Source organism: Plectropomus leopardus, chromosome 23 (assembly GCF_026936395.1).
Source record: "Plectropomus leopardus strain MGB_pleo_1.0 chromosome 23, ASM2693639v1, whole genome shotgun sequence".
In the NCBI taxonomy this organism is placed as follows: Eukaryota; Metazoa; Chordata; class Actinopteri; order Perciformes; family Serranidae; genus Plectropomus; species Plectropomus leopardus.
The window spans coordinates 10,118,535-10,142,671 of NC_142198.1; the positions used below are offsets into that span (position 1 = coordinate 10,118,535).

A 24,137-nucleotide genomic window follows, 5' to 3' on the forward strand; every position below is an offset into this window, starting at 1 on the left:
GCACCACAAAAGTACAATGAGTAAATGTAAAAATCAGACACAATTGTTTCTTTACCGGGCAACAGATTAAATATAATTGGGCAGAATTATTTAGGAAATGGCTATAATCATCATATTTACTCAGGAAGTGGTTACATTGGAGTTAAGTGTAGTTGGAAATAAGGATAATGAAGATATATGCCGCAGAATCAGGGAATAATGTGAAATATCCTTTAGAAGATTGTTTTTCTAGGTCAGGTTGGGATTCAAATGTGTGTCTTGGGAAAATTAAAATAGCCCCCATTTTCTTCTGCAGAATTTGGTGTTTATAAAGTGTTGCCAAAACCCCTTCTGAAGTCTGTTATAACATACAGAAGTCTTGATTTGACACTATAGTAGCTTAGCCCTCCTTGAACAGGTTAACAAACCGTTATACTATTCTGTTTTATAATCCACAGTTTATTTTTTGCTTGCAAGAAAAATAATCCAAACAGCACGGTTCCTATTTGAAGGCAGTTAAAGAACCACCGCTGTTAAGCAAGGTTGATAATAGGGTTGCTCTTTGGAATTGCTTGACATTACATGCTAACCATGCTGTAGTCTGCTCCTTGTATCAGATTGCTGGAATGTGGAAAGTTACCTCTAATTTCCAGGACGTGAACTTCCAGTGACACGGTGTGAAGCTGATTTTAAGTGGATTGCAAACATCCATATATCTCATGTTTGCATTTTGGAAAAAAAACCATCAGAGGCAAAGTTTGTGTTATGTGTGTCAGGAATTTTGGGTGCTTTTGCAAGAACCTACAGTTGACCTCATACAAAGTTGTGGCAGGCATTAAATATTTTGGATGGAATTTGGATGCTTTTCTTATGGTAAATAAGCAGCTTAAAAGGGACAAGAGAACTACCTTAAGACCACCAGTCATGCTACGAACTTTTAGAGAGCGTTATGGTAATTTAAGTGCCAGCACAGGGCTTATTTGAGAAGAAATTCTTTGTTCTGCTTTCAAATTGAAAGGGTTTGAGGAAGTTAAGGGATTAAGTAAAAGTAGTTAAGAAGGTCAGTCTGGGTGCCACAAAGGCTTCCTGTCCAGAGCAAGTTTATTGGGTCACAAGTTCAAGAGGACTTTCCTATTTCTCTCAACAATACTCATGACTGATGACCTCAAGACGAGTTTGAATTAGACAGAGACACAGTCCAGATCTTCATCTTGTTGTACTGTTATCTGTTGACTGTGTTAGACTTCCTCAAGTTTTGAATTGAGTGTTTGTGCCTAAGACACACGGATACAGTATAACTCTGATTTTTAACATTTGTAACCTCAAAGACCTCAGAGGTGAGTTTGGTCATTCCATAAATTATGCATTTATTAAATGAGCTAAATCAAAAGCACACAACGTTGTTAGTGCATACAGAGAATAATAAACTACTGTAGTGACTTTTAACCGAGGTTACTTGTACCCCAGGGGGTACGTCTGCAGTTGTTTTGCGGTTACGTGGAAAGATTGTAGAGTAGTTCAACTTATTTGAAAAGATGACAATGTATAATTGGAGTCAGCTGTAACGTCTGTGTTGAGAGTGCATGAAAACTAGTTAACAAGGCAGCAGAGAAGTTAAAAGAGATAAATGTTGTAAATAGTTAAGTTATAGTTAGATAAAAATCATGGATAAACTCTTCATATAGTTAAAGATTATGGATTAATGCTTGTTAAAGTAATAGATAAACACTTTATGTAGTAAAATAGAAGTACTGGAATGTTAATCCAATACTTTTATCTCACTATATGCATATAGTGAGATAAAAGTAATGGTAAACATTTCATATAGTTTGATAAAAGTAATGAATAAAGACTTTATATGAAGAAAGGTAATGGATTAACACTTCATATAGCTGGATAAAAGTACTGGACAAACACTTTGTATAGTTGCATAAAAGTCATGAAGAAACACTTCATTTAGTGAGATTAAGGTAATAAGTACAGTTCTTTATATAGTTATCTACATGTAATGAATAAACTCTTCACTTAGTCTTTAGTTCATCTAAAATTATAGTTCAACTCTTCATTTAATTATCTAAATTAATCTATTAGATATCTAAAGGATTAACAGTTTCTAGACTAAAATCACTAACATTTTTTGTCAATTTTCTAAAAACTTGCAGATATTCCAAAATCATTTTGCTGGCGCAGCCCTCTGTGTTAGCTGTTATATTTTGCAATTCATATTTTGACAACAATACACATCCCCTCAAAGATGACGAGAGCGGTGACATTTACGGATGAGGCTGATTGTAAAATTGTGGTCCAATTTCCATTTTTTCCCCTTGGACAGTAGACCCTGTGTTCCATGAATTAGCATTTTATGTATTGATTTATTCATTGTCATGCAGAGTAATAAGGATCTTGGATCGAAATTGTCATCTTCTGTGCCAGATGTTTCCACAAAAATGTACTTGTAAAGTAACAAATGATTGTACGGTTGAAAGCCAGCTTTTGTGTAGCTTTAGTTCTGTTGACCTGGATACCCAAGTGTTGCCAGGTTTAATAAACTCATCCATCCATGTTGTGGGATTAAATGGACTATATTAAAGTCTGTTTCAACTAAATCTTCCTAAATCCTTGGAATACTTGCAAAGACATTGATCATCAGATTTTTTTTGTGGTAAATATTCTCAACATTTCAGTCAACCAAAGCCCCAAGTTCTGAGCCTAGTTGAGAGCCACCTTGAGATTGCTCAATAGACTGTATCCTTTAATTCTGATAGAGGCAGCCAGTGATAAAATTTAAGAGACATTTTAAGAATGTTTAAAATGACTTTTCAAAGAGATTGATAGGTTTGCCAACACAATGGCGAAGCAGTCATTACTTTTCCACCATGATGGATCCTGACAATCATGACAAAACCATTGTCATACATTTCAACTGGGAATCAAAAGCAAGGTCTATTTATATAACAGCATACAAAAGAAAATTGCTCCCTATAATCGCTACAGAACATCTTTCAGAGACATCAGGCGTCAAATTATCGCCAGCAGAACAATTTCATGACAGTTTCTGAAAACATTGGCACTGAAAGTATTGTACTGCTATGACATTTCTCCCAAACAGTCCTACTGGGTATTGTATTTTTATGACTCATTTATAAACAGTGAGGTCAGCATGTGGTGCTTTTGGTATCCATGAAATATACTAGTAGTTGACAATTTAGCATGACAGTAAGGGAAATAGTTTTAAAATTAACCGTGAAAGATATGTGGTGAATCAAACATAAAATCTGTCGATGTTTGGCACTGAATTGATCTCTTTAAGCAGGTGTTTGTTACATGGCCAATCAAAAGTAAAACCTTTTCAAAAAAAACAAGATATTGTGCAGATTTGTGAGTGTGCAGTATTTGGATATAATATAAACACCTCAGCAGATATTAGCAGATATAATTTTTATGTTTCACAACCACTGCTGTGTCAGCTATGGCCAGTTGGCCTAAAAGCTAGCAAGCTTACAAACAACATAAACAAAAAGACGATGCTAACCACATTTGCCGATCTGAAACACATTTGCCAATTTTGGTGCACGTCAGGGTCTGAGTCTGGGTCCAACTAAGGCTAAAAAATGTACAGCTCACTTTCTCTGTTGTTTCCTCAAACACTAAAGCTAGGCATCTTTGGGCATACTGCTTTTTCACTGTTCAACTAGCATGAGCAGCATTGAAGGAAACAGAAAGCAAAACCCACTGCTAGCAGAGGTGGTGGGCCGGGTGGAGGCCAGATCCAAAATTTCTCAAAGAGGAAGAAAGTGTAGATCTGCTTCCAGCTTCTTTTCTTCTTTTTTTATATAGGAAAACCATGTTAAACAAAATAATAATCATAGCAGAATATTTTTAGATACTTTAATGTTCCTGCAGGGGACCTTTAATTTTCACTTTTCATTTGATGACATTTTAACATGGGACAATGTAAACTACATCTCACTTGTATAAAACATCTGAATGTATTCACTTTACTTAGAAAGTGGCAGCTGGGTTTGCTGAGAGGTCTAAAGCCAATTCTCTTCAAACATGATTTACATTGGAGAATGGAACTGGTACCCAGTTTGCTATTTTTGGCTTAACTTTTATTCCAAGGAATAGCCGTATTACTTTGCGAGAGAAACATTGAGTGGTCTGATTATGTATATCAAGCTCTGAAACAATGCTGGTATTGTAAATGAGTCAGTCTGGGGCTGGTTCACTTGAAACTGATTGATTCAGAGGAAAAAGAGAAATAGAGCAGAGGTGCAGCTCTGTTAGCTGTTCAGGGTCAATCAATATTTTATGGATGATGGGTAGCGGTAAAATGCAATAGTGTCTCAAATGCATGAAGTATAAACATGAAGTTTATTATATCAAGCAATGCGTAACTTTGAAATAATGTTGTAATGAACAACATGAGCAAAAGTACTCAAAAACAATACAGCCATGGCTTAACAAACAGCATGTTTCACAATACTGCCAATTACATGGAAATCTTTTCTGCCAAGTAGCATTAAAATGACTACTTGTATCAGTATTTTGGACAAAAACATTTTGTGGGATTGCAAGAAATTTCATGTTGTTTTACTGTTCTTCAAAAAGCAGAATATGAATAAATTTTGAGATCGAAAGCATTATGCTGATGGTTCCATGCTGCTCTCAAAGCAAACCTGGTGCCAGTCTCATCGCAATCCATTATCCTCATATTAGCAGATACAATGAGGATGTATTAGAAGTTCCATGGTTCATTGTATTTGTGCAAGTGTGTCAACTTTTAATGTGATTTTAAAAAAAGAAAAAATCCTCACTGAATATGAATACGCTCAACTGGTCAATATTCTGATTTGCAATGTGGCATGTTATGTTTGTCAGTATCCCGCGGTGTAAATTTAATTGCTGCATTTGGCTGCAGCCTTTAACATTCACTCTTTTGCAACTTTGCTTTCAAGTCACGGCATGTTTGAAACTCTCATACTAACCCAAAAATTGGACATTTGGTGTCCACATGATGTAATCATGTATGCAGTCTCTCTATGCAGTTATTATACATTTCATATTTGTATTTTAAACATTGTTAAATTTGAGTTACCACATATTTGTGTTTAGGACAAATCTCTGTAATGCCAGCAGCTAATAAGGCTGCACTTTGGCACAGCAGTGTTTTGAGTTGAATGCTAATGTTAATATGCTAACTGACTCACAGTGACAATGCTAACATGCTAATCTGCATGTTAGCATTGTCGGATGTCCGTACGGATGTCCGTACAAAAGTTTTAGGCAGTCCATCCAATTTCAGCCAAAACCACAAATGTAAACCTTTGGGTGTTAGGAAAGGAAAAGTCGTGAGATCACCAAAGTCAGTAGGATTCATCATCTGGGGAGCATATGGGTCTGCACAAAATGTCATGACAGTCAATCCAGTAGTTGTGAAGATATTTATCAATCTGGACTGAAGTGGTTGACTGACCATTCAACTGACTGACACTGCCACCCATAGAGCCACTCCATCAGTGTGGCAAAAAATGAACCAAACAACACACATTGATGCCTTTTGTTTCTGGTCCTGCATTGTAAAGTGGTTTTCTGATGCTTACTCTCTAAAATACAAAAGCCACCAAAAAACACAATGTAAAAACACAATACACAACACACCACAGGGGCTATTTTAATTTGTCTGACCATAAACTTTGTCTGACCAAACATTTGAATGAACATCAAGATCATTTTGATTTATTTCACTTTCAGACTCAAAAGCTGTTGAAAAGGTTGAAAAGATTTCAACAGATTGTTCATAGTTGTTGACCCTCATCATGAAATTCCCTGCCACATTTTTTTTTCTGAAACCACTGTTCCATGACAGTACTTGGGATGCAGTGAGAAACTAGCAGGCCAGATACAATGTTTTTGAGAGAGAGTGATGTTTTGCCTTGACAGGCAGCTTAAGATCTCTCAGCACTTCAGGACCCAGTTTGAGTCCGATTCATTTTATTTATGACCAGAGGCCTCACAATACTTGGTCTCTGTTTTTTTGTCTTAATTGATTAAAAAACATCTGAAAACTCGCTTTGAGTGGTCCTGATAGACTTTAAGTTATTCTTTCACTTGTGTTTTATAAACTGAAACGTTATAGCGTTTTTGTTGGCATACTCTGCAAAGTTACTGGTACGGTTGGTTTGTATGGGAATCTCTCCTTACAGGCTATAATCAGAAAAAAAATATTGTGATGAATATTGTGAATCATGATGATATCTGAAAATAATTTTGGGTATTTTGTCTGGACCACTGAGTCCCATGTGGGGAGTGTTTTCTCAGCAGCTGTCAAAAATATACCACCGAAATCAGGAGGATGTCGTATCGTCACACAGAATATTCCTCCCAGAGGTGTCAAGTATCATTTTAAAGTGAGAAACAATGAAATGACTGCCAAGCGCAGTAAACCTCCTTCTGCTTCTTTTAAAACCTTAAAAAACAAACCTATGGAGAAACCGGTTGATGTGAACCATGGTAAAGTGAGAGTCAGACTCCACCTGTGGTTATATTCTTCAAACTGTGCCGGGACCTTTCACTGGCAGCGCCTGACATTATCCTGGAAACAGTCCAAAAGGAGCAGAGCTGGAGCCAAACAGTGGGATCAAATTGAGGACTAAGCATCATGCAAAGAGTTGTGCAACATAATCCTACATTTTGCACCCTGGTAAAACATCTGGAGTGTCCTAAATCAGCCAAACACTGTGTAAAAGTCATTGTTATTGTTTATTTGACTCTTAAATTTGTAACTTTTATTGTCCCTCCTTATAGAGGGATGTATGCTCAAGTGGCAGAAGGCAAATGCAGACAGTTAAGTTTATTAGACGGCATTCTGAAACATTTTGTGCTGTCTGGGGGTTGGAGGTCAGATCAGGTTATTTAGATTATAATTATTCTGGTTGTTGTGTATTTTAAATCCTGTTATATAACTGCATATGAAAGCCCAGTGTCTTAGAGTCATCCCTTGGAGCAACTTTTGACACTCAGGCAATTATTGGTGAGTTTTGCAGCCTCTTCAAAAACTTTCAGCAAGCCCATTACATTACTGTAATTATCTTTAACCTCTAACATGATGACAAAATGCTATTCTTTGGTGGTATAGGCTCTACAGTCTTCCAGACGATTTGCATAATAACTCTTCACAGTATCATTGCTCCCTGAAATTGGATCTGGATATTTTCTGTGATGCAGAACCAGACAGGGAAGATTGTTCCTCTTGGTTACATTAACTTCCAATCTTTTTTGATCCTGACAGCTCCTTTCATGTTGAGTGGAAAGAGCAATTTTTCCTTCCTAGATATTATCCATTGCATTGCGAGTTGACAAGTCCCCCACAAAAGGAGCGGAGAGTTCCCTGTTTGTGTAATCATAAGAACTTCTAATTTCCAGCTAGTCTAAAAGTTATAGCTTTACCCTTTGGCTAAATTGTGAATGCACACTTCTTTTGGGCGGAGAGCAAACAAAATGCCAATGTCTGAGAATTTGTTTCCAGCTGCCAACCTCAGAAAAAGACTGCATGCATTGCTGCGAGGAAGAGGTCATTTTGGGAGAGATGCTCCCAGTTTCCAAACTGAGAGCTACCTGCACACAATACAACCCAGTCAAGTCTTCAACATGTAAAACCTGGCAAAGCGTGTAATTGTTTTACTCCTCCAGCTGAGTTTTAGCAGATTGATAGTGTTGACAGGAAAATGGCAACAGGAAAACACTGTCTAGATAAACAAATTAAAAACCGGGGCATCCGTGCTGAAAGGAAAAACTCGGAAAAAAAGGGAAAAAGAAACAGAAATGACAGCCTGAAACACACTTTTGTAACAACACAGTGTGTGTTTCCCTTTTCCACCTCAGGTTATGTATAAATAGAGCCTAAATACTTAATGAACCTTGAGATTTTCAGGTGTTTATAGTCCAAAGGCAATATTTTTCAGTGGCTCTTCCTCACCCTGCTGTAGGGTGGTTAGACTGTGAGAATACTCGAAGAAAATGAAACTTATACAAACAAAAAGACAATCAAATTACTGTCTAAAATGTATTATATTCTTCTCTGCAGGACCTCCGGGAAAGCGAGGAAGAAGAGGCCGCAATGGAGAACCTGGTATGTACATTTGTGTGTGAGTGTGTGTGAGTGTGTGTGTGTGTGTGTGTGTGTGTGTGTGTGTGTGTGTGTGTGTGTGTGTGTGTGTGTGTGGCCAGCCAAAGATCACTGAAGTCTCAATCCAGAAACATTCAAGGAATAATTCAGGAGGACATCAGCAAATCATACTGCAGTTACAATCATGTAAAAGTACACTGTATATCTTTGGAGGCCAAAATAGGTTATAGATGTGTAATTTGTGGCCTGGTGGTTTCAGTGTTCGCTTGGATTGTTTCAGCTTCAGTCGCTATAGAAACACTAGATTTTCACAGTCAAACTGGGAGACGGTGCAGCTTGAGAAAGGAAAAGTGATGCCCAAATTTGTGAAGCTCATGACGTCCGTGTCTAAGTTTTTTAGACACTGTGTGCTGATCCTAGACATGATGCACTTAAGGTCAGCATATATTATAGCTGTTTGCCTCCACAAAATTCAGCAACAAGTTGTCGTAATGCGTTAAGGATCTCCAATCTCCTCTCCCTCCCTCCCACACACTCTCTCCTGAGCTGACTTAACAAACTTGGCGCAGCCAAGGCCTCGAGTATCTCAAGGAAGGACACGTTGTGCAGTGACACTCCCACAGACGTGTTGCCACAAATTGAATTCACAGCGAGAACATGTACTTGGTAAAGCAGCTGCACCCACACTCCGTTCACCTGATAGTGAGAGTGATAATGGGCTCTGGAGTGTGGTAGCATCGAGAATGCAGTGCAGCAGAGGCGCATGCAGCCAGCGCTCTGGAACAACTGCCCTTGTAAAAAGAAATTAGAGAGACAGGGCAAAGCAAGGTCCCAATTTTAAGTGAGGTAGAGTAATAAGGGAGCGGTTTGGTTTCACAGCCTGAGAAACAAACACTGTGTCTGTGAGGAGAGAAAAAAACACTGCTGGTTTTACCACCAAAGCCAGTCGCTACTTTTTAAAGTCACAGGAATCAAATGTAATCTGATGTTATGTGAGATCAGAAACTCTATTACCTTCTTTATTTCTTTTGATTTTGCCAATAAATTTCAAATCCGGTTGTGGCCATGTTCAGCGTTTTGAGATCAGTGTGGTGGGGCTCCTTTCCTTTTTTTCGTATTTACATAATACCCAAGGAAAAAAAAAAAAAGATTGAAATCCAATGACAGATAGACAACAGTTCAATGTTCTGGTTGGCTGCAGATCTGAAAAACCGCCAGCCTTTGTTTATACAGCGCTTAACTTTCCAATAAACATCCACCATGCCAGCGTATTTCAAATGGCACCATTGTGCAAAGACAGTTTTTTTTCTCTCTCTCTGGTCAACCAGAGCAAATATGGAGAATGTGAAAGGCTTCCTCTTGACAAATCAATTGGAAACAAACAAGCAATCATAACCCACTCACAATGTCTGGACTGGAGAGGCACATTGGCCTATTAAGGGAAGACAATAGGGAACAATCGGGATACAATTCTCTATACAGCAATAGCCCAAATTACAGGACTAAACAAGGCTGAAGTGTTTTGTTAAATCAGATGGACCAAACCACCTAAAAGAGTGCTTCACCTGCCACAGGAAATGTTTTATTAAAGGGAGAGTTCAGATTTTTTGAAGTTTGGTTGTGTGGAGTACTTAGAGATACATAGACAGTATAGTACATACAATGGCTATCATTTGGTACAGGCACCTAAAAAAAATCAATGTCTGTTTAACTTTACATCATACTGAGAGTATTTTTCATGCTGAATGTGAATGTCAGACAGTGGTTTCCAACAGGAAAATGAAGCCGCTGTATTGCTCTCTTCAAAACCAAACTCCACTGAGAAAACAGTGATTTAGCATCGCTGAACACGGGAGCTGCTGGTCTACTGCTGCCTACTGCTGAGAGTTATTTTGATTGTGTCATTGTGTAACTTTGGCATCTAAAAGGATTTATTTGGATCCACCAAAGTCACACAATAACACAAACTAACTAAATGAATGAAGCAGCAGTAGACCAGCAGCTCCTGTGTTCAGCGAGGTAAAATTACTGGTTTTGTCAGTGGAGTCTGGTGGCTTTCACAAGAGCATGGATGGGGAATTTAGGCCATTAACGGCTTTCCTATCAGAGCAGCCTGTCTGATGTAAAAGTTAAGGGTTAAAAAATAGTCTCAATATAGCTTACACCAAAACATAATATTGATTTTTTTTATGTGGGACTTTTTAAGTGGCTAAAATACATTTTGCTGCTGCCCCCATTCACAGCAGTACGTTGCTTCTGTGGCACACTCCTGCTGCTTTTCCGCACTTGAGGCATGCAGACTGACATCTGCTGTAGGTAATACACTGACTGTGGATAAGTACCCCACACAACCCCACTTCAAAAAGTCTGAACTATCCCTTTAATATCATGAGCAATGAAGAGAAGCAGTTTTTAATCTGCATGGTCACTGGTTATGTGACGCTTCTGCTAAAGCATTCATGGCATTTAAATGGCTTCACAGAAGCAATGCTTTAGAAGTCTTCATTCAGAGGACGTAATGTTGGGACTTTAAATGCTCTACCAGTGATTCTGCATATTAGCATGCAATTATAGCTTCTGTTATTTCTGCTACATTTACAGTTTGGATCTGTTGGCAAGCATCAAAAACAATATTCTGTGTGAAACTCACAGAAGCATTCAAAACAAATAAATATGATGGCGCCATGCTGCATTATTGGAGCCCAGTGTCAAACTCTGTGTACCCGTTCCACAGAGAGAGAAAAAAATATTTAGGAGACATTATTTATACGAGTGAAAAATTCAGTTCTTGACGGGCACCGGCGTGCCGCATTCTGCACTGTAAGCCTTCTGCAAATCCAATTTCCCTCTTTTAAGTTCTCAACACTGGTGGATGTTGAAGGGAAGCATATTTAATTCATGATTCGCTTAAACCAAAAGTAAGTAAGCCGCAGCAAGTTTTCCCACGAATACATGGTGAGGTGTTTTGCAGTTTACTCATCTACAAAGGCAAAAGGGAAGCTTTTGCCCAGACTTGGCTGCAGCTGACAGAGAGAACAAATAGGAAAAAGACACGGTGATGTTTACCTATGCATTAAAAATGAATGGGATACTTCATTAAGATCTCTTGTTTGTGTACCGGTAACATATGGAAAGGAAAAGTGTGGCAAGACAGTTTAGGATGAAGAAGTTTTTGTAGCAGTGAAAGCCACACGCTCAAACTGTTCTAGCAGGTGGTCAATGCTGGAAAGTGTTAGATGTTTCCGCCCATATTTTCCTCATGTGAATAATCAGCACTTTTTACTGACGAACACAAAAGGAGGAATTGATGCTTGGATTTAGAAGAAGACATACCTTATTAATCCCAAGGGAAAACCTTACAGTGGTGCATCAGTGTCAAGTATAAGAAAAAACAGATCTTTCTTTGCAGCAAATGGTGCATTCTTCTTAAAAAAGTGACTTTGAAAGCCCCGATGCAACTTCTCTCTAACCTTTATGTTGTGTTAGAGCATAACAAAAACAACTTTCACCCTGGTCTTAGCGATCACATTGCCAGTATACTGCCTGTCCAGTGAGTTCATTAACCTTTGCATTATCTGGTGACTGGTTAGCAAAAGCAGGAGGGTGACAAACTGTGGAGGAAATGAGCGGAGGTGCCAGTGTGAGAACAGAGCTCAAAAGGAGCTTTCAGGGTGGATTAGTTAACATGATGTCACAGACCATTTCATTTTACATGGATTATATGACAGAAAATAATGTTTTTAGTCTAACTAAGGCCATTTAATTTAAGAACTTGAAGGCTTATACCTTTGAGGGGCAGCACATTGCACATTTATATCACATAATTTCTTTGATTTTCTGTAATTGCTGGCTGAAACCGTTGCACGGAGCCATTCCACACAGTGGGACACGTCAAAAAAGCACACAGTGGAGCAGGTTTATTAAAAGCTAAGTGGTCTACTGTAACTCAACGATCCATAAAACAACGCTACAGAAGTGCAGCCCCAGCAAGCCTCAAATACACGGCTCCTTAAATGCTCCAGCTGCTGGAATGATTTGCACTTTCCCCTGGTCATGAAGAAGAACAGTTCAAGGACACAGGACTTGTAAAGAACAAATAATCCCTTTTTTCGGGGTTAAAGCAGCTGGGTACCTTTTTAATAAGAACCTAAAGACCTTAAATGATTTGCAGGACCCTGAAGTGCATTGGCACACAGTCCTTTGAGCAGCAGTAATTGGGGAAAAGACGAGTGTCACCTCACAAAAACGTGGGAGTTTTTTTTTTTTTTTTAACAAGCTCGCAACCCCTAGTAGTGAAATTAGAGCAACTTAGAAATGTAAAATGTGATCACCAGGCCTGGTGGCCATTGTTGGCTCAACTGCATGGAATATAGATACGAATCTTTTATAAGTGCAGGTGGGATTTTACGTATCATGGAAGAGATGCATCTTAATCAAACGTTCCTTCCCAACAAAAGAATTCTCAACAAGAGCGTAATTTTCCATCTTAGCTATTTGGATATGTGGTTTTAGTGGAACATTGATGATCTGAGTCTGTTTGATCGCTGATTGGAAACACACTAAGCGTTTTTTTTCCCTTTCTCTTTCAGGACCTCCTGTAAGTATGCCTGCTTCACATCTTCTCCAACTGTGATAGCCATGTGAAGGTAAAACCTCCAACAGTAAAACTTGACTGCATGATGCAGTTCAGCTAATATTTATTCACTGTTTGAAGTCAAGAACAATTTACATGAAAGGGGAATATCTGCATAAAACCCTAATCTCACATTCTGGGAGATACACTTATTCACACTCTTGCTGAGAGTTAGATCAGAAGATTGATACAAGTCTTATGTCTGTATGCCAGAAGCCCGACAGCTTAGTTTCCCATAAAGACAGGAAACAAAGGTGGACCGAAAAAAATATGACTACCATGACCTGTCAAGTCACTGCAAACAGCTCCTGTAAAACCAAAAAATGTTTTTTTTGTACAGACTAAACAAATAGGACATGTTTAGAATAACCTTTATTGGCTCCACACTTTAGAGAACACAGATGAGACAGCCACACACGTACATCAAACTACAGTTAACATCCAATTTCACCCCAGGATCCATACACCCTAAGAGTATTGCATGATGCCCTACACATTTGTGCAGATTAGTTAATCTTTAGAGGTGCTGGTGGGATCAACCCAGTTATCACAAAAATATAAAGTTCTGCATTGAATATTTCTGCAAATCCTGAATATGTTACATTTGCATGCTATGTAGTAGATACATGAAAATGTTATGTTTCAACAGCACTGTCTTTAATGTGTCGTCAGGTTTAGGCACAAAAACCACATGGTTATGGTTAGGGAAAGATTATGTTTTGGCTGAAAAGATTCGCATTTGGGGGCACAATCCCAGCAGTAAAAGCAGCGGCTTTGTAAAAAACAAAACAAAAAACCCTATACACTTTTTGTTCCACCATCCTAGCAGGAAACTCAGCAGTTTTAGCTTAAAAAAATAAATAAATAAAAAGCTTTTCGTGGTACTGTACCCGCTGAAAAAACACTGACAGGTCACTACAAAGCACCTGCATTTGGAGCCTAAAAGGCCTATGGAAAAACAGTAATATCTCGCTAAAACACAAGTGGTTTTGTTGTCTGTTGGTCTTATGTTGTAGTCTGCTGCTTGGCAGCCAGGTGTCACGCCATCCAATGTCCCCTCCACCTCCACATGACAAAGTCAGCTCATAAACTACTTCATTTTCAAAATGTTGATATGATACTAAAATGTGTAAATGTAACATATTTGTGGTTTGCAGAACGCCAATATTTTTTGTCTGGCGACTGGGCTGGGAGTATTGTACCTCGCTCCTTTGGACAAAGCCAGGCTGGCTGTTTCCCCTTGTTTTAGTCTTTATGCGAAGCTAAGCATATTGAGCAAAATATTGAACTATTTCTTCAAGTATGAGGCAAAAAAAGAATATCTTAAAAGCTGTAAAGCAAATGTACACTGTAGTTTTTACAGCTGATGTAAAAGACATCTGATTATGACAAATTTTCTCCGGGAAATCTCTGAAGTACCGCACAGTCTGACTCTATTATTAAAATAGTCTCTGCATCCTTGCCTTCACCTAATAAGGACCCTTGTCCCTGTCATTTGGGCAGTCTGGTTTGTAATATCCTTGCTACTAGTCTCCATCCCTGCCGGCTCCCTGCACCCGGACACATTATCTCACCTCATTACACTGCAGGGTGATCACAGATTCACTCCTCTTAACAGATGGAAAACTTCAGAGTTTCCTCCAAAGATGAAGACAAAGCCATACATGCATAAGCACTGGGGATTGTGACAGTTGGCCGTATAACCGGGTCAAGCGGGCATTGTATGTGTGTGCGCTGTTAAAATTATTTATAGTCCAGAGGCAAGTGTGATAGAATAGGTATAATAGCGTGTGCCGACTGAGCCGTAAAAGTTGTAAGTTAATCCTCAGAGCCTTCTCAGACACTCGCTCCTGGGGTTCTGGGACGTAAGTAAGTGCAGGTGGTCTCACTTCTCAGCTTCTCTCGCCAGGCCATACATCTGACAAATAAAATCAGACTGTGAGATGTCTCGAGAGCTGACTGGAAGTGTTGTCTCTGAAATGTTGGATTTGCCAGTAAATGTGTGGGATGACTGTTTTTTTTTTTTTTGGTGCTTTTGGGATTGTTCCTTTGGGTTACATAGTAAATCCAGCGCACAAACAGTAAGTACCTGACAGTGTTCCAGTTGTGGCCAGCAAATCACTCTCTGATGAAGTCATTATAGGAAGCAGAAGGTGCTGTAAAATGTTTGGTAGGGGTCCTAGTTTTACTGTAGGAAAAGCAACCAGGTTCAAGCAGAACCCGTACTGCACAAAGCAAAAAAAAAAAAAACAAAAACAAAAAACAATAATTTACAGTACAGACCCAAAAAACTGAAGGCTGACTGCATTTCTAAAAACAGACAAGCCTTTAGAAAATGCAATGATCTGACAATGACTCACCCAATGGTCACCAAATCTGTTTCTGAAATAAAAAAGATTCTTAAAAAGAGACAGTAGTAACTGATCTCATGTGGTTTTTCAGTCGGTATGCCCACCCGAGGGGTGGCAGGGGACATGTTGCTATGAATATTCAACAGCTCCCTCCGTAACTCTGGGAACACAGCGTAAATTGTACACAGCCCTTGGAGCCAAACAAACCAACCACTGCTGAAGCCATTACAGATCTCTGTGACTTAATCGTTACGCAGCCGCTGATGAATGGACAGGGACCTGCGGTCACAGAGACAGACAGAGAAAATGGGTCTCATAAATCAAAACTCATCAGGAGAGATCCTCATTTGCAGCTCGCAATCACTGGAATGTAACTAAGTACATTAACTCTCGACTATACTGTACTTAAGTACAAATCTGAAGTATTTGGACTTTACTTAAGTGTTTTCTTCTCATGCCATGTTTCACTTCTACTTCTACATTTCAGGGAAAAATACTGTAGTTTCTAGTCTGCGACATTTATTTGACAGTTGTTGCTTAATAAGGATTTTTGCATCCAAAATATATAATTGAGAAAAACAGTGATTCACCATCATTGAACACAGAAGCTGCTGGTATACTGCTGCCTCAGTTATTTTGTTTGTGTTATTGTGTGATTTTGGTGTCTAAAAGGGTTGGTTTGGGCTCACCAAAGGCACACAATAACGCAAACTATAATACAAACTAATAAGTTCATCGAAGCAGTGGCTGACCAGATGCTCCCATGTTCAGCATTTTAAATGACTGCTTTTGTCATTGATGGGACTGAATTCATTAACGGCTTCCTCATTGGAATGGGCTGTTTGACGGCAAGGTAAAGCAGTGAAAATATTCCCAATATAGCGTATACTTAAACTGACACTGACAAACTGACATTTTTTTAGGTACCTAAAATATATTTTGTTTCTAGCCCCTCCACAGCAGTATATTGCTTAACTTATGCCTCAAACTTCAGCCTGCTTCTCCAGCTGGGGGCGTGCTGACTGACAACTACTGTATGTTATACTCAGGCTATGGATAAATACCCCATACAACCCACTTCAAAAAAAATCTGAACTATCCCTGTAAAGCATGAGTAATTATAATCTAATGATATAATATGTAACAGTTTAGTTTAACAGTCACAGGGGACGTTTTTTCTGCATTGAATATTATTACTTTTAATACTTTCAGTACATTTTCTGATTAAACTTACATATTGTTACTTATAAACCACTTTTGGTGCAGATCTTTTACTTGTACCAGAGTAGTTCTGCATTGTGGTATTCGTACTTTTATTTAAGTAAAGGACCAGAATATTTCCTCCACCACTTGCGTTTAGACATGGAAAAGTGATTTGCGTTGTTTTCATTTCCTTTTTTTCCACTGCTTGGGCTTTTGTGTCAATTTTGCATGGAATCGCGGGGTCAGTTGTCAAGTGATGTTAAGTTCGATATCTCCTCTTGTCTTCTACACAGACTGAAAAACTATCAATGGAGACATGTTGCAGATACTGTATGGGGCGTGTTGATTTTCAATTTTTGCAGCATTTACAAGAAGAGTTTCCTCTTCTTGCCACTGAAACCAGAGAAATGTTTTTTACTGTGCATAAAAGTTAGTAAATGCTGTGAAATGACAGTGGAGGCCAGAAGTATCATGTCTTCGCTTTTCATTTTTTATCTTCTTTCCTCATCTCTTTGCGGCTCTTCAAGGGCGGTCCGTGTCAAAACATCAACCCTAAGCACCCACCACTGTGTGTGCACACCATTTAGCACCAATCAAGCATAAAACACCATCCCTGAGGCTGCACTCGAGTACCCACTAACACCAGCCGCTGACTGTACTTTTTTAGTATGCCATACTAAATTAAAATTATACAGACAGAGAATGAAACTAGCTTGCTTTGAAATCTGGTTAGAAGGAAGGGAGAGTTATTTGAAAACGATACAATGTTGGAAATATCAAACCCACTTCAGCATGCCTGTGCACCACACTGGAGTCTCAAGCCAGGCCAGTTACAGTGCAGCACATGAACGCTTGCAAAAATTCAGTCATGTAAGCAATGAGGTAAATTAAGCAGGTTGCGTCTGTATTTGACAAGCAGTTTCCACCTACGCTGCTTCACAAGCTGAGATTCCAAAGACACAGGTTGAGGATGACCTGTCACAACGTATGAATTATGCAGCTGTGTTACAGGGATTAGAGGCAATGTGGGGGTGAAGCAGAGGAGAGGCGCCCTCAACCCTTCATCCTTCATCTGTTATGCACCGCAGCTGCACACCTGTTAATAAAACATATTCCAGCTGGACTTTGATCACTTTTGCCCTACGGACGTGGAGAAGGTGCCAGTTTATCTAAAGTGAGACTCTGGTTAGAGTTAAAGGAGGCCATGAGTGCGGTGATGCTGTGCTAATTTAGAATCATTGCTACGTTACATGTTGTGAATTTGAAACAGAAACACATTAACAGTTTCACATCAGAGCAGAGAGGCACAGAAGCACCACAGAGGCTCACCGAGAGCTGCAAGTGGATCTATCTGACATGACAGTGTTTATTTGGGCTCATGAGGGCAGTGGTGCCCGAGGAGGCCTTCTGGCACTGGATGTGACAACATTAAGAGTTTGACCTTTTTAGATGTCAGTCCTCGGCTCATGCTGTGCCCATCAGCAGCACTTTTCTGTCAGCAAATGGCGAGAGGCAGCGCCCGGGCCAATAGTGAGCTTTACTTGCAGTGATTTAAAGCAGTCAATAGTGCACATTGGCTGGCTGAACAGGCTGAGTGCTCACAGGAGAAACTGACTGTCATTACCTTAGCGTGGTAGGAGAATTAGCACAGTATGAACGCGATGCCTCGCAGTTTGAGAAAAAGCTTGACAGTTTTTTGATTGAAAGGAATTTTCCTCACGCTCATAACATCAAATGATGAGAAATGTTGAGCTGCCACTCTGTGGTTCTAAGTGAATCAACAGAAGAAGTGAAAGAAATACTTTTCCAAGTGGAACATTGTCCCTTATTCAACATTTCATTTCCAGGACAAGAATTTTGTGGGTCAGAAATTTGCTTGCGTATTGTGCAAAGAAAAAAAAACATTGGCTTTGATGTTTTGCTTTTTTATGGTTACAATTTGGTTAAAGCTGTTAAATGTTTCCCCTCCTCAGGACTGACGAGACCTTCCCTGACTGAGATGGTGAATTCTCCACCATGTTTGATTTGCGTCTACACTAACACACCTATTACCAGTCACACTATCAGTCTCTACAGTTCACTGCTCCCACAAGAACATCCAACACATAACAACAAGCGTGCACTCACAAACACATACACTCACATTAAAGACGTTTTAATGCTGGCTAATTGTGATACACTGTGGATATGAGAACCAGATGCCATTCCCAAGTCAGTTTTCCAGTGTGGTTTTCCTATCCCTGCCTAACCTCTACATTCAGATTTCTCCAACGAGCACCAGCCACTTGTGGTCGTCCATTCCTGCCCATTCTGCTCTGATTACTCACATCTCTGTCCTCCATTAGTTTCCCGCCTCAAAAAAAAAAAAAAAAAGTTCCCCTGCAGCCCACAGTAATATGATTGAGGGCTCCCATGCAGAACTAACAGATGGAGGTGTACATATAGATTTATGTTTTTTTACGGGATGTCTTGTACTCTGCTTCAGGTTTGTACATGTTTCAAATTGAGTAGATTTCACTTCCAATGATGCCCTCAGCAGGCTTTTAGCTGCAAATAGCTAAATGTGCATTTTGCAATTGCCCTACCACTATTTCCACTCTCACATTGGTGCAATTGATTATATTTGTGTGTCCAGATTGGATTCAACTTCGCTGGGTAAAGAAGTTATGGGAACAGCTGTGAAAGAATAAGCTACATTATTTTCCTTCCATAGCGGAAGAGTTTAGTGTTTTTGGAAATATGCTCAAGCATACATCCCCAAATGTCAAATTATTTCTTCAAAGTAATAGTTTTGGTTAACTTTTTTAAGTGGGATTATATGAGGTATGTATCTATATTCAGTGTATTACCTACTGTAGATGTTAGTGGGCATGCTACCAGTTTGGGAAAGCAGATGGGAGTACCACTGAGGAAGCAGAGCAATGCACTGCTGTGGATGGGGTATTTTTGCCACTTAATAAAATCATTATCAATAGTTTAAGTGTACAAATATTGAGATTATTTTTAGGGCTTCACCTTGGGGAAGAGGAAAGGGTTGTCTAAGGCAAGGGGGTTGTAAAATATAACAAATATCGCATCCACCAAGACTGAAATTGTTATTTTGAGGTTGGCCTTTTTTAAGGTGTCTAAAATGCGTTTTGCTGCTAACCCTTGTCCATAGCTGTAAATTGCTTAGAATTTGTGTTAGCAGTCTTGCCACCATGTCCTGAAACTAACACACTGACCATGGACAAATACCTCATACAACCCCACTGCAAAAAAAACTGAACTATCCCTTTAAGTCAGTCAGGTTAACTTTATACTGTTGCTAGATTTAGAAGTTTTAGTTTCAATGTGTGAAAAACATGATGCATCTCTTTGCTGTGTGAAGTGCATAAGTGCAGGTTTACTCTGGCCCTCTCCCCACTTTTGTGGTGAGCAGCACTCTTCACCTGCCCCCCTCTCGACTTACTCATTCCCTGTCAACACTCGGTGCCTGGAGGATTGCTTTGCTTAACTTCCTGTGTACACACATGCTTATTAATATTGTGTAGCTGTGTGAGAAAACTGTGCGCCCGTAAAGAAGGGGTTGTAAAAGCGGTAGTTGTTGGCCTGTGCTCTCAGAGATGCCAGTGCTCCAGGGTGAGATGATTGGATCCATGTGGCCAGCAGTTCAGGCTACTGCAACTGCTGCCAGCCCCATTGGCCCTGGTCCTACTACACGGATATGAGCTCCGTTTGATGGATTGATTTTCTGGACCTCGATACGCTTAACAGGTCAACTGTGATGAAAACTAATACAGCCGCGTTCAGACAGAGGTTACATGCAGATCCCCTGTTCCTGACTTTTTGCCTCTGGTTGGATTAGGTAGATTGCTTCACAAGATTGTACCAGCAGCTTGAGCCAAACCCACAAGAATTGCTTTACTCATGTCAACAACAGCTAAAACCATGGATGCAGGCCAGCCCCTCACCTCGCACTGTCAAGCTTTCATCCATCATGTTTTGAGTAAATTATAGAAGAGTACAAATGTGAAGAATGGATTTTCAGTGTCTTTACCTCTACATGAGATGGTGTGAAATTAGGCTGACACGAGTTTTACCTTGTGAATTAGTGTGAACCCTGCCTGGATATTTAGTGTTTGTGCTGTAGTTTGAATTATTTTACTTTGCTGATAACAGACCATTGAAAACCTGATTCTGTAAATAACAGTGAAAATATCTTTATTTCAATACATTTTTTCAATTAGTCATATTGTACTTCTGACTGAAATTAAATTATCAATTTTTTTGGCATTAGATCTGATTTCATAAGTTGAGCAAGCTGGTGCATCCCTGACCTTGGAAATAGTTTGAAGCTTAAAGCTTCAGTAATTGCTATGGTAATCAGCAGTTAAATCTGTATTCAAATGCTTTACCCCAAAAACCCCACATAGCCCATAACTTTAAGAAATAGCAAAAACAGTATTCATAATGCATCTAAACATATTGCTAATACTTATTCTCAGACAAGGACATTTAAACTTGGCGACAGTTTTGTAGCTCCATCTCAGGCATACAGATACACTTTCAAGATTGAAGTTGTGAATTTGTGAAGTTGACCCTCAAAATGTGCCTGTAAAATGGCAGTATTTGATGAGTTAGGATGAGAATGCAATTCTACAGTGAATTCTAAAGCTTGGCAAAACACCTGAAAACTGTAAGAAACAGTTTGGCCATACTGAAAATCATTACTCTGACCTGCATGCTAGCAAGATGGCTAATTGTCACAATATTTTGGTGCCATTATTAAAAACTGACAGTAAACTAATATTCTTAATAGATAATTTGGTACTCGATCAACAATTCTTAAAAGTTTTTTTTCATTATTGATCCAATGAAAAGCCATAGAGGTGTTCTTGAAGCACATAAATCATTTGTTTGGCATAAAATATAAAACATGATAAATCAGATCATCCAGCATCGCTAAATATGATATGTCTGAAAGTTTGACCAATACTAAATACGTGAAGTATATGGAGCTTTGCTCTGAATGAAATACAAATAAATTCTGGTACTACTACTTCTACACTGCCAATGACAGACCAACACAGAACACATAAAAATCCTGTTGTGCAATAATTTCACATCCTAATAATCAGCATTGCAGGAGCCAGATATGAAATGTATACCTCAGTGCCAGAATCATTTTATTGAACACCATGCACGAAGTGAAGTAACTTACATTGTGAGATTTGAATGGCAACGTTCATGTTGCTTGCGGGTTTGGCGCCAGTTCCCCTTGCCTTTTTATATTTCCCTGCAGACCTTTCCATAATTTTCACCCTCCCCTCTGTTTTAAAGGTGGCAGGGGGGTTTCTCCTTTTTTTCATACCAACAGCTCATTCAGGCCATTGCAGGAGACAGTGGTCACGGTTTGGCTTTGAATGAGAAGCGAGACATGTATATGGATAGAAAAAAGCTTAATCCTGATCCAGTGGTCCACCATAAACTCGACAATATCATGCACACAGGATGTTCTGTTACAAATCATCTCATGATGGAAGTTTGACATAAGTTTGCCCAGCGTTAAGCAGCAGAAGATGTGAGGCTTACCATCAACGTGATATGTGTCATTTTCAATAAGTGGATATAGTGCTTCTGCTTTGGGGCAACTGCATTCTGTTTAACACCACACATATGACAGACATGGTTGGTGTTTTTCAAGTCACTTACAGGGAATAATTTTTAAAGAGGTTTTCTGGAAAGAAATTGCTCTCACCCATACAGTAACAAAGGAAAAATATCTGTGTACTTAATTCACAACCAAAGCCAACATGCATACATGTTCTTTGCTCCAATATAGAAATCTGTTAATGGCGATGTTTTATATTTCAGAAATAAGGTTTACTCACTTTCTTGCCGAGCATTTCTACATTTCAATGTGCAATCTATTTAGAGGTTGTGAAGTTAAAATGCCTTGCGGTGTAAATGTCAACTTTTATTTTCTTTTGGCTTTGCAGTCAGACAACCAGCTTGTCACATTAACATGTGGATTATGCCCTCTGCCCAGCCAAATTGACCCTTTCGCTCACCAGGGCGAGCTGGGAGGCTGAAGGGATATTGCCACCTATGCTGGGTGGGCACAGTATTTCCACAGCAATGCTGTTGGGTTGGGATGGCGTTACCAGTGGTAATCACCAACTGAACAGTGCTGCTAGCTCACTTAAGTGTTGTGCAGTAAACTGAAGATCAAAAGTAACCTATAGACCATCATGAACAACCAGTCAACAGTAACTGATTTACGGTCAACAGTTTGCTCTTGACATCCATATTTTGGACAGAGCTGGGCAAGCTGTTCTACCATTGCCAGTCCTTATTGCTAAGCTAAAGTAACCAGCTTCTTGTGGGAGCGCGATATTTATATCACAAATATGAAAGTGGTATCAATCTTTTCATCTAACCCTCAACAAGAAGATTAATTGTGTTTTCAAAACTTTCTAACTATTCCTTCCTCCACTAAGGAACATTTGCGTGAAGTTTTAAAGATATGCAAAGCCATTCAAAAATCCAGTGTATTCTGAATATAAAGGTGCTGAAGGCATTATAGAGGGGGAATCATGTTTAGTAGAGTAACGCACAGGCAGCAAGTTTGATCAAACAGAAGCAGCCTGACGAGCCATGGAGCACCTGCTAGAGGGCTGCTTTTGAAAAAGAGCCAGAGCAGAAGCAGTAAAAAGATGTGAAAAGCATACACAGGTGCTGATTAGAAACCTTCCTCAGGGCAGTCTGAAACCACAAAGCTGCAGAGACTGTTCGACAAATAGACACCCGCTGCAGTTCTACTGTAATACAGTTCAGTCTTTTTGAAATAGTCGTTGCAGGAGAGCTGTTTAATAGTCTCTATAAAAGACCTGCACTGTACTGGCTGAAACCTCTTGGAAAAGCTCCAGTGGTTGCTCGCTGTCCAAGTGATGTGCAAATGATGGGCTGTATAATGAGCAGGTGCAGACTGTGTAGCAAAATCATTTCCACATGCTTTACAACCAGATGGGAGAGCTAAATGAACAAGGTTTTCGTGCAAGATATGGCAAGGTGTGTCAAAAGCAGCATTCCACTTGTGAAGTATAAATCCACCAGTAAAAGCTGCTGAGTGTAGTCACCAATATAATTTGATCAATATAGTTTAACAGGCATAAAAGGATTAATATAATAGGCTGTTTCAGAAAGATAACATTTGTAATATACACCATATCCAGTCATATGAATCTTAAAAGGACAGTTCACACCAAAATCAAAAATACACTTTGATTTTGGGGCTTTGAGCACCACAAGTCAGCTGCCATGTAGTTTTATTATATTCAAAAGTAGGCAGGCACCTTTACGGTTGATATCGCCAATGGTATGCAACTCACACCAAGATCATCTAGATTGATAAATAGCTAAGAGGAAAAAATTGTGTGTTTTATTTTGGGGTAGACTAATCTTTTAAATGATAACATTTCTTAGCTTCCTGATGTCTGCAGTTACTTAGTAATGGATAGGCAGTTGGAATAGTTAGCCAAAAGTAATGTCATAAATGGTGTTATTGAGAAAGGGGTACATCTACACCTGTGACCCATTTTCCTTATTTATTCCCTCACAAACAAAATATAAATGTGCTCTTTTTTGTCCCATTATGGAGGTTTAACATGGATTTGATCAAGTTTCCCTGTATTGCTGCAGTCATCATGAAGCAATCTGGATTTGCTGAAATGCTAAATCATATAAAGCAGAGTTTTCATTTCTTTCCACAAACTTATGCTGCCCAGTCATTAAGCCCAGTAATTTGGTGTGCCAACTATTTGTATTTTTCAGTGCCAGATATAATGTGTTAAGCAGGCTT

General features: G+C 39.2%; 1 protein-coding gene across 1 annotated transcript in view; it reads left to right on the forward strand.

Annotated features, from left to right (window-relative positions):
* Positions 1-24,137, forward strand: part of col25a1 (collagen type XXV alpha 1 chain) — a 166,960-nt gene that overhangs the window by 87,430 nt on the left and 55,393 nt on the right. The window contains 2 exon segments of the mRNA XM_088073174.1: positions 8,066-8,110; positions 12,697-12,704. Of these exon segments, the coding sequence (XP_087929300.1) occupies positions 8,066-8,110; positions 12,697-12,704 (53 nt within the window).